The 14,301-nt window shown below is 40.3% G+C and overlaps 1 protein-coding gene across 1 annotated transcript in view; it reads right to left on the bottom strand.

Annotated features, from left to right (window-relative positions):
- RSBN1L (round spermatid basic protein 1 like) overlaps positions 1 to 14,301 on the bottom strand; it is a 48,973-nt gene that overhangs the window by 5,748 nt on the left and 28,924 nt on the right. The window contains 3 exon segments of the mRNA XM_029958079.1: positions 1,217 to 1,384; positions 4,509 to 4,651; positions 4,847 to 4,984. Of these exon segments, the coding sequence (XP_029813939.1) occupies positions 1,217 to 1,384; positions 4,509 to 4,651; positions 4,847 to 4,984 (449 nt within the window).

The raw sequence follows: 14,301 nt of genomic DNA, 5'->3' as shown, positions 1-14,301 counted from the left end.
AGATATGTCTATCTCGTATTGGCCTTATTAGCCACCAGCGTGCTTGTAACAAATGTGGATAGAGCCTTTCCCAAATCTTCGTTCGCGAAGCCCAGCCATGATGAGGATGATGATGATGATGAAGAATCTCCACAGACATCCAAGTTCAGGGAGTGGGGTTTTGTTTGGTTGTTTACTTCCTTCGAAAGTCTCTCTCTCACATGTGCAAAGTGTAATTTAAAATACTCAGACCTACATAGTTATCTCAGCTCTTGCCCTGCTACCACTGCTTAGTCTTAATTCACCCCAGTGTCTCAGCCCAGGCAAGCAGGAAGTTGAAGGCTCTCACTATCACCAACCTGAAGAGGAAGGAAACTGCAAAACCTCAGAGCCCAAAAGACAAACACATTACTAACTGAACAACCCATTCTTCCCCAATGGCAATTATTCTATTTTCTACATCAGTGAACTCCTGCACCGTAACACAAATTCACCCAAAAGGGAATTTACCCTTCTAATTTCTAGACACACAAAGAACAAAAGGTATTTATAGCGTTTACGTAGGCAAAGGTAAGATCCAAAACTAAGGTTGTTCTCCCAAAGCAAGATCAGAAGATCATGAAAAATGTTTCATAGATCTGGGCCAGGAAGTCCATATCATTATGAGCTTTTTATTTGGCCAACATGTAAACAGTTTCAAATGAAACACATTCATTTCCTGAATCTTATACGGGAATTCCCAGGACAGACACCAAAGAATTTTGCACAGCTTCCAACAGGATTCTTCCTAGGTGATCTACCATAAAAAAAATTAGGGTTATAACAGCCATGACTTGGAAGCAGAAGCATAAGAATTCTGCTCATCTCCACACAACATAAAGAACTGCTAGAAGGTCTCCATGTGCACCTCTGAGGCAGCAGCTCAGGTCAGTCCATGTGCACCATTTAAAGCAAAACCAAGAGTGAAGTGTTTTTACATCATCTAACACAAACTCAGTTACAACAACTCAATCACAACTGTCACTGCAAGGTACCTTTCTAGTTTCTACCCCACACCAGAGTCATATGCAATCTAGCAGAGGACAAACATATCTAGTGCCCAACCAGTATCTACCAAGTCTTCATCAAATCTCTAATCTTAGATTAACCCATCCTGCACTCCTTCTACCAACTATAAGTGGAAATTCAGGTAAACAAACATTTTTCAAACATCTAGGGGAAGCCAACCAGCACCTACCACTCCCCACAGTGCACAGCCTTCAACACTCCCACAGCAGCTGTAGTCTGTCGTTCAAAGCCTTGTCCTATGTGATCTGCATGGGCTCGTGTCCGGTCTTCAAATAGCATTTCACGGGGTTCACTGGTTCGAGGTAGGTACTGCAAGTTTTTTATTTCATTGGTAGTTCTGTGTAAGAAAAAACAGTAACAGTGATACAGAAATTTCTCTGAATCATCTTATTTCCACCATAGCCAACAGGATTGGTTTTCTCCCTTCAGTGAGAACATAGGAGTTAAATGAGAAAAACAGTAACTGTTAAGACAAATTAAAAATGTAATGAGCTATGCAAAGAATCAGAACACCTGTTTCAAATTAAAAAAAAAATCAAAATAAGGACAAAAAACCCAACCAACACTAACAACAACAAAGTGTCATGTCCCAAAGTGGACAAAAAGGCCTTAATGACTGAGCAGCCTCACTCACAGTCCCCATACACAAACACAAAGAGCCCCAGAGCTCTATACAAGCTCAGACTTGGACCCTCAGTCCTGGTCTGTGCCATGCTGCAGGAGCACTGGTCTCCATCTCAGCCAGAGGTGTGCTGGGCCACAGACTTGCTTCTCAGCTTGTCCTCAGGACAGCTTCATCATGACGTACCTACGTGGCAATCTCTGGACCTGATCCTCCCTGGCAGACTGACTTCCTGGCTTGATCTCAGACCCGCCCCATCACCACACACTTGCCTGACACACTGGGGTCTGGGCTGAATCTCATCCCCAAACCCCACTTGCTTTCCTCAGTCACTGTGAGGCCATGGTCAGGAAACTGCCAGCCTGACTATTAGAGATTTCAATTGTCTCTGAGGTCTTTCTTAACCATTCATGTTTCTACCAAACTGCTGGAAAACGTGTATTTAGTTCCATGTTAAAGAACTGGGTATGAGAAACAGCAAAGGATTATTTCTTCAGAGTTTAACAGAAGTGAAGGAAACACTGCAGAGTGAGAATAGAGACACAAGACCATCTCCCTGGCCACCTGGAGCCAACACTGTGTGACACATTTTTTCCAAGAGCTGTTTATAATCGTAACATAGCAAAGGTTGGAGATTCTCTAGTCCAACTTCCTCCACTCAAACAGAGCAATTTGCTTGGCCCTGTCCAGTCAGGTTTTGAGCAAGACCATGATTCCACAAACTCTCTAGGCAACCTGCCCTAGTGCTCAACTATCCATACAGTACACTTTTTTTTCCTTATTTTAAATGGATTTTCTCTGGTCCTGTCCTGGGAACTACTGGATCATGTCTTTCTTACAACCTCCCATGAAATGCTTATACACATTGATATGACCCCACTGAGCATTCTTTTCTCAAGAGTAAATCCCAGTTCTCCCAGGTCACCATATATGCTCCAGTATGGCCGTATCTGTCTAGGCCCGGTGAGCTCAGGACTGGGCACAATACTCCAGACATGTCTCACCAGTGATGAGCAGAGGGGCAGAACCCTCTCCCTCAACCTGCTGGCAGTGCTTTCCTAATCCTGTCAAGGAGGCTGCTGCTTGGCTTTGTTACCAAAGCACACTGATGGTTTACGGTCAATCTGTCCCCCACTAGCCCCACAAGTCCTGCTCTGTCCCACAGCTGACCCCAGCCTGTGCTGGATCATGGGATTATTCCCCTCAGGTGCAGGACTTTGCCCATCCCTTTTAACTTCCTGAGTCCCCTGGAGTTGGCCCATTTCTACACCCTCTCAAGGTCCCCAGCACATCAACTCCTCCTTCATGTTTTCTATCACCTGTAACTTGCCATGATGCCATTAATGAAGATGCTGAACAATACTGGCACAAGGTATCAAGGCTTGAATTACTCCAGTAGCAACTGTTTTTCAGCTGGACTTTGTGCTGCTGCTCACAGCCCTTTCAGGACAGCAGTGAAGCCAGTTCTTGGCCAACTTCACTTACCTACCAATCTAGTTTGTCCTTTGTTAACCTATTAAGACATTATGGGAGTCAGGTGTCTGCTGTGGAAAGCCTTAATAAATTTGAGACAAACAACACCCCTGGCACTCACCCTGTGAGCCAATCATTTTGTTGTAGATCAGGTGGATAAAGCATAAATTCCCCTTTGTTAATCAATACTAACTATTCCCAACTATCATCTTGTACCTCATGCTTGAAATGGCATCTTTCCCAGGATGAAGGTGAGACTGACTGGTCTGCAGTTCCTCAAGTTCTGTTTCTTATCTTTCTGAATGACTGGAGCGACATTTGCTTTCCTCCAGTCCTCAGGAACCTTTGCCAATTGCCATGACCTTTCAAAGACAGAGTGGCCTTGCAATGACACTGGCCAGCTCCCACAGCACTTGTGGGTACATGCCAGCAGGTCCCATGGACTTGTGTCTGTCTAACCTCCATGTCTAACATGTTCCTTAACCTGATTTTCCTACACTGAAGGCAAGTAGTCCTTGCTCCAAACATTACTACTGTCTCCCAGGACCTGGCATTCCTGAAAGTAAATCTCCCCAGGAAAGACAAAGGCAGAGAAAGCCTTGAGTATCTTGGCCTCTTCTGCGTCCTTTGTCTCCAGGCCCTTTACCCTGTTCAGCAAACACCTTACATTTTCCTAGTCTTTCTTCTACTGTCCATATGCCTGTACAAGTCCTTTCTGCTCTTCATATCCCTTGTCAAATTCAACTCCAGATGGTCTTTGGCTTTAACTGCACCCCCTTCATGGCTGGACAGTGTTTCTATACTCCTGAGGCAACCCGGCCCTGCTTCCACTTCTTGCAGATCTCTTACTGTGTTTGAATTTCAAACAGGAGAACTCTCATGACAATTCCTCATGACACAAAATATTCAAGTTCTGCAGATGTTGTCCCTACTCTTCAGGTGGTCCTTAATACCACAGTAAAGCTTAAAGATGCCACTTAATGTTGGAGTTACTACCTTTTAGGTGAGAGAGAAGCCCTTGTCCCTTGAGGTCATAAATCATCCACTCACGTTTAACAACAGGGATATCAATTCCAGTCTCAAGGCATACATCAGTAATTGTATGGTTGTTCACATTTCCCTGAAGTTTTCAGCTTAAAATTCTACTAAAGCTCCAAAAAGGACCAGAACCTTACTTGGCCAGAGAGTAAAAATTAATAATCCAGATCCTTACATAACGAAACAATTTCAAAGTATATTTGGAGATGAAGATTTACAGAGATTTATATTAAGATTCAGTATCAACCAGTTAAAGGTTTAGGATAAAATGAATTTGTAGAGAAAGAATACCAACCATATATTTATCAAGTAAGATAATTCAACTCACCTCTTCCTTTTGAAAGGTGACTTTGGCATGTCAGCCACAGGGATCATCTGTTCTCCTGGACGTACCCACATAATGGGACCATCATCACTGTCTTTACGACTCTCTAATTTTAAACTAGAAAGTGTTCCCCATGGCAGCGTACACTAATGGGAAATACAAGCCACAATTTTGAAGTGAGTCACTTTAAAAACTTTTTAAAAGCAGCCGTTATCTGTCACGATGAAAACATTTATGAGAACACTCAGTTATCTAAGCAAGTATCACACAGTCTCACTTTTATAACAGCACTAGACAGCGTATTGTCCCCCTTCTCCCAACCCATTCCCTTCTGTCCTTACTTTTAAGAAGGGTGATTCTTCCAACATATCAAGGAATTCAGGGAAGTAATCCCCCACTTCCTCATCAACTGCTCCAACCAGGCTGATCTGTCTCATTGGGCCAGCTCTATATGTACCATGAGAGTATGTTCTTTTTACCTACAAGTAGAATATGACAACAGAAGTTATACCACTACTGTGCAAATCTACATTCAATAAACACCTTCAATATCTATGCTTATGTTTGTTTTCTACTGACATCAGTCTTCAGTATACTTAAGATTATTATGAAGTCAATTACTATGAACTCAAAGACAGAAATTCTCCTTAAACATCTACGACATCTTGTATTTTATTTTAAAACCTGAAGATAAACCAGAGTAATTATTTATTGTTTCTCAAGAAAATAACACTCCAAAACAGTAACTGTGAAAAGCTATCAATGTATGTTCTGCTCAGTAACTAATACATAAGGATTCTTACCTGGATTATTCAAGTCTAGCTGAATTTTTACCTTTTTGTTGTAACAGGTAGAACTCTGAGTTACAACTAATTTTACTCTAAATACTTCCTCTGCTAATCATGCTCTCCAGTATGGCCTCTGTGTGAGCACATTAACTGGAGCTCATTATCACAGTAAAGACAAGGTTCATAAAGAGTTCGTATGGGAAGAGAGACAATGATGGTCATTTCCTCATTTTTGCTGTGCTAACACATCTTGTGCTCCCTTCAAACTTTAAGGGCTGTAACATTCACCTCTCATGAGAAATCTTCTACTGTGAATTTGAACAGAAACACATATTATTGTGAAGTTTTTTTCAACAATCTGATCTGTTCTGTTAGATCACCAAAATACTTAGGCATGAGATTGATGAGAATTATGTCCCCCTAAGCTTCTTATCTCCTATTTAACAGGCTGAAAGCCACAGTGGTGTAATGAGGTGAAATATGATGAGATCAAAACAGAGGGAAGAGTGGATGGACTACTGCACACACCAAGTAAGGCTCCTGTACTGCATCTCTAGACATTCTGCATCCAAAGCAAGAAAAGAAAAAAAGTGCAAAGAAAACAGCTAATGAAATACTGTTTAGCTATGGTCCTCACCCAGACAGACCATTAAAATTCCTAGTAGTTACAGCAGTGCAAAGGAGAATCAGCAGCAGTTCCTGAAAATAAGACTAAATCATGGAACACGGAACAACACTGTGCTCTCCTGAGAAGCTCAACTGATGTAAGCAGATGCATCCCAGAAATGCAGAAGCAAATACTTTTCAGATCATCTCAGTCATGTCACACACCCAGGAAATGGAGGAGTACTAAAAGTAGGATTTTACAAAATGTCTGAGCTAATGCTCACCACAGACATCACAAGCCATCACAGCCACATGGAAAAAAGCAGTCCTGCTAGACATCAGTATTCCCGTATTCCCCAAATCCTTAGTCATACATTCCTGCAGCTTTTTTTGCACAGACAGCTGGTGATTTTGTGATAAAGCATCAGAAAACATTCATTTCTGCTGAATCTGCATCAGCTCAGTCCTCAGCTACATCTGCACTGGTACAAAGCATCAGGAGCATCAGGAGCTCAAAGCACGGGGCAAGGAAGGGACACTCATTTGTCATTACTGGCTTACGGGATAGACCAGTTCCGAAGAACCCTAAACCTATTTTCTGAAGCTACAGTCAGTCACAGATCTGTGACATTTGATTAAAAAAACTTAAATGCAAAAGGATGTTTCTTCCACTGGCATAAATAGCTTAGTATTCCACCATTCCAGGCCAGGATATTAAACTGCTGTTTTCATCTATACCCTTGATTAACGAGAACCATTTTTCTGCCTTTTTCCATGCTTCCTTCTGCTACCACTACCATTCTCCCACGTAACAAGTGATCAGATGAGAGGAAATGGTTTGAAGTTGTGCGGGGGGGGTTAGTGGATATTAGGAAAAATCTCTTCACCAAAAGGGCTCTCAAGCACTGGAACAGGCTGCCCAGGGAAATGGTTGAGTCACCATCCTTAGAGATATTTAAAAGATGTGTAGATGTGGCATTTAAGTACATGGTTTAGTGGTAGATTTGGCAGTGCTGGGTTAACAGTTGGACTCTTAGAAAGGTCCTAAAGGTCTTTTCCAACCTAAATAATTGTACGATTCATGTAGCATATGATAAACTAGTTGTGAAACTACTCCAAGTGAAAACTCTAAAAATTCTCCAAAAAATACTAACTTAAGTGAAATTTGGAAAAACTGTGAAGCTTCCAGCTATCAACTCACCAATCTGGCTTATGTACCACTAGATGTTGGCAATGAAGCATAAAGTCAGCAAAGTATTTAAACCCAGCATGCTTGCTTAAGGTGGATCAATTAAGAACTTTCTTACCTATGCCCCAAAAAAGACCATGCCACTGAAAGTTAGAACTGAAAGATCAACTCAACTTTTTTAAGGATTATTTGTCCATCCCCTTTCACTCCTAGCTCTCCCTGATCAACTATACTTCCTTCATTCCCCAGGCACTCCAATTGCTTTTCAAGACCTACCTTAGGAGAGGTGAAATACCAAAATTAATGCTAAGATAATGTCAAAGTTACAAATGATGAGTGGTTTCTTCTGGGACCATGTTCAGAGTTGTACCATTACAAATACAGACTGAAATGTCTGAGCGCTCAAGAACTCTGTGGTGGCTTAACCCCAAGCAGTGCATACTGATCTTACAGTCCCCTGCTCACACACTGCCTGCAATGGTGAGACATGGGAGAGAGCAGAAAGAGCAAGGAAATGCAGGGGTCCAGATAAAGACAGTTTATCAAGAGAAGAAAAGAGGAAAGTGAAGAGGAAAAAAACACCCAGTGGTGTTTTTCACCACTCGCTAACTCTCACAAGCAGACTGATGCCCAGCAGTCCCTGGGCAATAGGTACCTTCCAGCCAATATTCCCCCCCTCAGCCCCTCAGTTTTGTATTGCTGAGCATGGTGTTATGTTGCATGGAATATCCCTGCAGTCAATCTGGACCAGCTGTCCCAGCCATGCCCCCCTCCCAGCTTCTTGCCCACCCAAGCCTACAACTAGGGGGTCCTGAAAGCCTTAACACTGTGCAAATGATGCTCAGCAATAGCCAAAACACCAGTGTCTTATCAACAGTTTTAGTCATAAACCCAAAACAGCCCCATGATAGGCTGCTACAAACTCTGCCCCACCCAGACCCAGTATGAACAAGAAATAAATCCATGCTGGTGATCAAAGGAGGAGACTTGCTCTCTTTTCTTTCCTGCTAGCATTAGGTCTTCTGAAGACAGACAGGGAGCAAGCTTAGGGAAGTGATCTGAATTTAATCCAGGAATTACCCAAAGAATTTATTTACTTTAGAATATTATAAAAATTAAATAAAGACATGGGCCATAAATACTAATGCCTGGCCAGAAAGAACAAGAGGGAATCTGAAAGAGGAGGCAGCTGTAGGCAGAGAAAAGCAACTCCCATTTCATCTCGTGCATGGACTGGGTTGAAGCATCCTGAACTCTAGTCTAGTTAGACTACGTTAAAGAACTAGATAAACATATATAAAAAGGTGAGGTCATTCTTAGAAGGCAGAACTAGCTAATTTTCACTCACTCCCAAATTAGCTGCTTCTAAATAATAAGTGTGAAAACACCAAAAACCTCCCATTGATGTTTGATCAACGACAAATGTAAAATTAATCCCTATAAAGACAACCACTAAATAAATATAATCTATGGCATATTAGATAACAGCAATGTTTTCTTTTACTGTCAGTGTCCTTTGGTTGATTTGTTCACAGGAACAGAAACAGATTCCTGTATGCATTTCTAAACTCACAAAAACAATACTGATGTACTAAAACTAGTACTTACTTATTGAATTCTACACATTAAATTATGCACTGACCACAAGAGAAGTATTATACACTTTTTATAAGGTAAACTTCCTGGATGTCATTTCACAGGCTACAATGTGACTATGTTACAATGTTACAAATTTGCTCAAATAAATAGCTGAAACAATCTAAATCCAGAATAAAAAAAAAGGAATCCAGGACACACTGCTCTTCTAGCATGTGGTCACAAATGAAAATCCCCAAGTATAATACCATGGACAGGTAAAAGAGATAGAAATATATCAAATAATAAACATGACATTCTAACTTCTTTCTTCTCATACAGCTTAAATTTGAGGTATGTCATCTAAAAAAAGGAGATCGTGTCGCTCTCTTGCATCACAGCAATGGACTAGTGTGGTCTCAACTGATTAATAGCAAATATTCTGACAGAAATGTCTTGATGTCTAACAAGAATCTGAAGACTAAATGTGACTCTACAGATATATAATACTGAAAACAAGATATTCGGGCATTATCATCCTACAAATAAGAAACATTTTAGACATTATATGTTAAAGATGTTTCCATTTTCTGTTTGAAGAAGTCACAAAGTGGAAGGAACAATCCAGAGAAAACAAGCACCTCAAGAGATGAATTTAAAAAACAAACTGGGGCAAGTCACAACTGAATTCCTATTTTTAATATAGTAGGGTTTGGGGGTGTTCTGGTTTGGTTTTTATTTGGTTGTTTTTTTTTTTTCTGTTGAAATTTTATCATTTTCCTGCTAGAATTTTAAAAGGTTTAAATTTATTTCAATTTTTCACCTTTAAAACCAGGAAGGTCTGGCAAAACAGTCCTCAGAGTAAAAAAAACAAAACCAAAACCAAACAACCAAACAAACAAACAAAAAACCAAACCAAAACAAAAAAAACCCACCAAAACTCCCAATTGAATGCAGAGAAACCCACAAAGAAAGTTCCACCAAAGACCAACAAAAAACCCAAACCCATTAAATCACCATGACTATATGCAAGGACATTGAAGGAATAGAGGGTTTCCATTTCACTACACAAGTGCACAAGCAATGCACTTACACATTTGTATCTCAGAATGGAAAATACCCAATTTCACATTCAGCATAATCTCAAACGTTACGGCCATGTAGCATTCTTGCTTATTTGATACATTCTGATCCAGTGCCCAAAAGGCTTCCTGTTCCTTGCCAACTCTTTTCAAATCCTTAATTGATAACATATAGTTTTAATTCCAAATGGGAACCAATACAGAACAAATATTCATCAAAATTGCTCTGATTTTAAAAATACTTGCAAATCTGCTTAGCTGCTTTTTACTGCTAAACTACATGTATGTCATGCTACTTCCTTTGCCTTTCTTTCTTTTTTTAGGTCAGGGGTTTGCTATCAGGATGGGGTGCCTTGACAGATCTGGCATTGCTCAAAGGTGATCCATTGTCATTGTCACTTTTACCACTGTAGATCATTTATCACCTGACACGTTTTATCTTGCAGCTGAAATACTCAAATAATACCACAGATGGACAGAAGTTTTTAAAAGGAAGATGACCTTGCTTATATTCTGAATTCCAGTGACAAAAAAAAAACAACAAACAGTGAAGCAGCTGACAAAGAATTTTAAAGAATTAAAAATTAAGGATAGCATCAATTGAACACCTTCATGGAAAAGGATCTTGTGAAAGTGAAGTAACTGTTACTGCCCTTGTAGCTCAGGAAGATCCATAACAAGGGTCAGTCTCACATCCTGTCCAAGCCACCAGCACAAACCTCTAGGACTTTATTTAGGTTTGAGGTTTGTTAATACAGAATATGTGACTAAAAAGAGCAACATACAACTGTCATCTGGTATTGACTGGTTGAAACTGTCAAGAAGCAATCTAAAAGACAGTCGTTTTCTAAGTGGAAAACAAATGAGCATGTGTCCAATGTCATTCCCTGTGAACTGATTCTTTGTTCAATGGTATTCAATAAGTGAAAACTTTTTTTTGCTTTAAGACAATAAGTTGCCATCATCATCACCTATCAAAAAAAGTCTCTTATATGTAGTCTTATAGATTAGTTTTTAAAAAACAGATCTTTTTTAGATTTTTTTTAGATAAAGAATCTTTTAAGATTTTTTTAAAGAATTTTTTTAGATAAAAAAGAGAATGGGACAATATGTATGCTTTAACAGAGCTAAAATTCAATTTTCCATCATCTAGAAGGAATAAAAAAATGAGAGGAGGCTGTATTTTGGAGGACTTGCATAATAGCAAGCAGTTGCTAAAAATGTTACAACTTTTTAATAAATAACCAAACATTTGAACAGCTTAAAAGCAAGCAACAAATTCTGTTGAAAAGAAAATTCTACTGAAAATTACTGAGGCACAACTCAAAAGACACACAGTTCCTTTAGTATTTGAGGGGAATTGCTGAAAATATTTTTCTTTAAAGAAAATCTCAAATAATTGGTCAGTGTTTAATTTCCTTATCGTTAAAGATTTATACAATGTCTTTTCCCCTATATTATGTTATGTTCCTGTGTTCTGGAAAGAATTCTTTTATATTGAAACTAATATTCTCAAGCAGGATTTCACAAATTAGAAAAGGACTAAACAGCGAAAACCTCTCTGCAAAAGACAAACACTTAAGAGCTAAACAAGGAGGACAGCAAAGAGAAGACAATATTAAAATACGCTAAAAAAGAATTGGAATGACAAGGTCTGTGTGCAACAACAATCCCTCATGTGAAAAGTCACACCACAAACGTGAACTGTCATTACTATTGCAGTTCTTCCTTTCAAACACTTGTTCATTATTTGTATATTCAGTGTCCATCACAGTTAACATGGCAACATGAAGTTATTTCAGACTGGAAACAAAACAAAAAAAAAAAGATTTCTCTGAAGATGCAAACTGCCTGTTGTTATGGAATGGGGCTGATTGTGTAGTCCCACACTCATCCTTGAGCTACCTCTGGCATAATAAAATGGTATAATTTGCTAACTCAGTAATAAAACCGATCCCTCAACCCCTCAAGAGTAGTTAAGTTTTCTGCTGGATTAATGAACCAAACTGGCTCACCAGTTTGAGAAGCAGCCCAGCTTGGCACAAAAACATGCAACTGGGAGGGAAGAAGGAATGAAGACACTCTTTTAGCAGCAGCAGGTGCCAGATTGGCTCTGACCACTTGTCTAACACTGAGCAGTTAAGACTGACTGTTCCTAAGCTGAACAGTCTTAATGATGTGTATCCTCACATACCTACAGCACAAAGGCAGCAAGGTAAAAAGAAACAAAGCTTTAATCAATCAGGGAGAACTCCAAGCTGTGTGGTGGAGTTAACACGATGGAAGGAAGGGATGCCATCCAAAGGCTCGAAAGGTGAACCTCATGAAGTTCAACAAGGCCAAGTGAAAGATCCTGCATATGGGTTGGGGCAATCCCATGCACAAACACAGGGCAGAGAATTGATTGAGAGCAGCCCTGGAGAGGTGCTGGTGGATCAGAGGCTGGGCATGATCTGGTAATGTCAAAATGCCCAGAATGCCCAGAAAGCCGAACGTATCCTGGGCTGCATTCCCAGCAGCATGGGCAGCAGATCGAGGAAGGGGATTCTGCCCCTCTGCTCCACCCCGGTGAGACCCTACCTGGAATGCTGCATCCAGCTCTGTGGTGGAAGGGCAGGACTTGTTGGAGCAAGTCCAGAGAAGGGCAACAAAGATGATCAGAGCACTGAAGCACCTCTCCTATGAAAACAGACCCTTCACAGACAGACTAGGATTGTTCAGCCTGGAGAAGAGGCTCCAGGGACACCTTACAGGAACCTTCAAGTACCTAAAGGAGGCTACCAGAGAGCTGGAGAGGGACAATTCACAGGGCAGGACAAGAGGGAACGGCTTCAAACTGAAAGAGGACAGGTTTAGATTAGATATTACAAAGAAATTCTTACTGTGAGGGTGGTGAGGCACCAAAACACATTGCCCAGAAAAGTTGTGGATGCCTCATCCCTGGAAGTGTTCAAGGCCAGGCGGGATGGGGCTCTGAGCAACCTGGTCCAGTGGAAGATGTGCCTGCCTATGGCAGGGTGGTTGGAACTGGATGACTTTTAAAGGTCCCCTCCAATGCAGGTCATTCTATGATTTTAATTCAAAACCACAAAGTCAATCCTTCAAGGTTGGAAGACAGTAACACACCCTCTTAAAGAAATAGGTGTCAAGAGAAGACAGAAGAGTTAGAGACTATTTAGCCTAATCTCAATTTCCAGAAAAAATGCTTAGCTACATACAACCATCAACCACCTAGAAAAGAAGATAATAAAAGCTAATAAACATGGACGTGAAGAAAACCAGCCAAGTCAAACTAACTTTTCTGTGACTGGATAGCTTTTTCAGAGGACCAGTACAATCTCAACATTTGACATTTGCATTATGTTCTCAAAACTGCTACAGAAAACATGGTCTAGTAAGAACAAAGAGGGGGCAGTCTTGTCTGTGCTCATGTAATCATATCAATTATATCCTTCATATCTTTCCTTTGAACATAGTGTATCCTCATGAAACCTGCAAGTACCACAAAGCTGCAAGTCTACTGTAGGAGAGGATCAAAACTACCAAGATCTTGAAACTGGAGAAGGGGTCTGAATGTAAAGGTTGTAATTCAATTTGAACAAAAGTGAAAACTACACTCACACATATATAATGAACTGCACAAACATGAAAAGAGGAGTAACTCAATTACAGGAGCTGCTGCTACAGGAGATCACAAACTGCTCTGAAAAAAGAGAAGGAATAGATAACTAAGAGCAATAATTTGCAAGACACTTACAGCCATCTTCTCACAGTCCTTGATATCAATACACCAGGCAAACACTGCCCAGGACACAACCAGGATGACTAAAGAGAGCGTAAGGGGAGAGCAGTAATACCAATAAGGGTGTAACATGTAATGGTAGACTGAAATAACTCAAAATTCCTTCATCTGGTGGGAGGGGAAAGGAATATAGGGAAAACTGAAAGAAAAGGATAAATTGTTTGCCTTGTCCAATAAGATCAGAATAAAAGGATAAGAGGACAAATAAGAAAAAAATTGTTTTACAGCAGATTTCTTTGGAAAGTGTCAAATCACCTAAAGATCTCCAGCAAAAGACATCAGACAAGGATTTGTCATATCTGGCTTGAAAACAGTTAATCTTTTCTTGAAACACAGGAATTGTTGGGTATTGCTCAGCATTTTACTTTATCTGTACTAAGAAGTTGCCTCTGGGACAAGACAGTAAAATCAATGCACTAAGCATTGTTCCAGTTAAACATCAAGTTTGTGCTCTGGGGTTTCAGCAAGGCAATAAAAATTTACACTTGCACAGCATGAGGACAGTAATGTGTTCAAAATATTAGTGGCATTTGTTCTCAACAGAAGTAAATAGCTTAACTGAAGTGATGTAAGCTGCAAGTAGGGGGCAAAAGCTGATTATTTACATTCTTTAAAATCCTCCTAAGAGCCTGACAAGATTCACAGCTATCAGGTAGATGATGCAGCTGTTGCCATCTACGTAAATGGTGGAGCCCAGGGATGATGGAGCTACAGAGAACAGTTTTCCACTGCCTGAAGGATTGACTGACTGGCT

Source organism: Manacus vitellinus, unplaced genomic scaffold (genome assembly GCF_001715985.3).
Source record: "Manacus vitellinus isolate BGI_N305 unplaced genomic scaffold, ASM171598v3 scaffold_13_pilon, whole genome shotgun sequence".
Classification (NCBI taxonomy): domain Eukaryota; kingdom Metazoa; phylum Chordata; class Aves; order Passeriformes; family Pipridae; genus Manacus; species Manacus vitellinus.
Note: the sequence above shows the minus strand (reverse complement) of the source record. Positions and strands in the feature narration are given on the sequence as shown.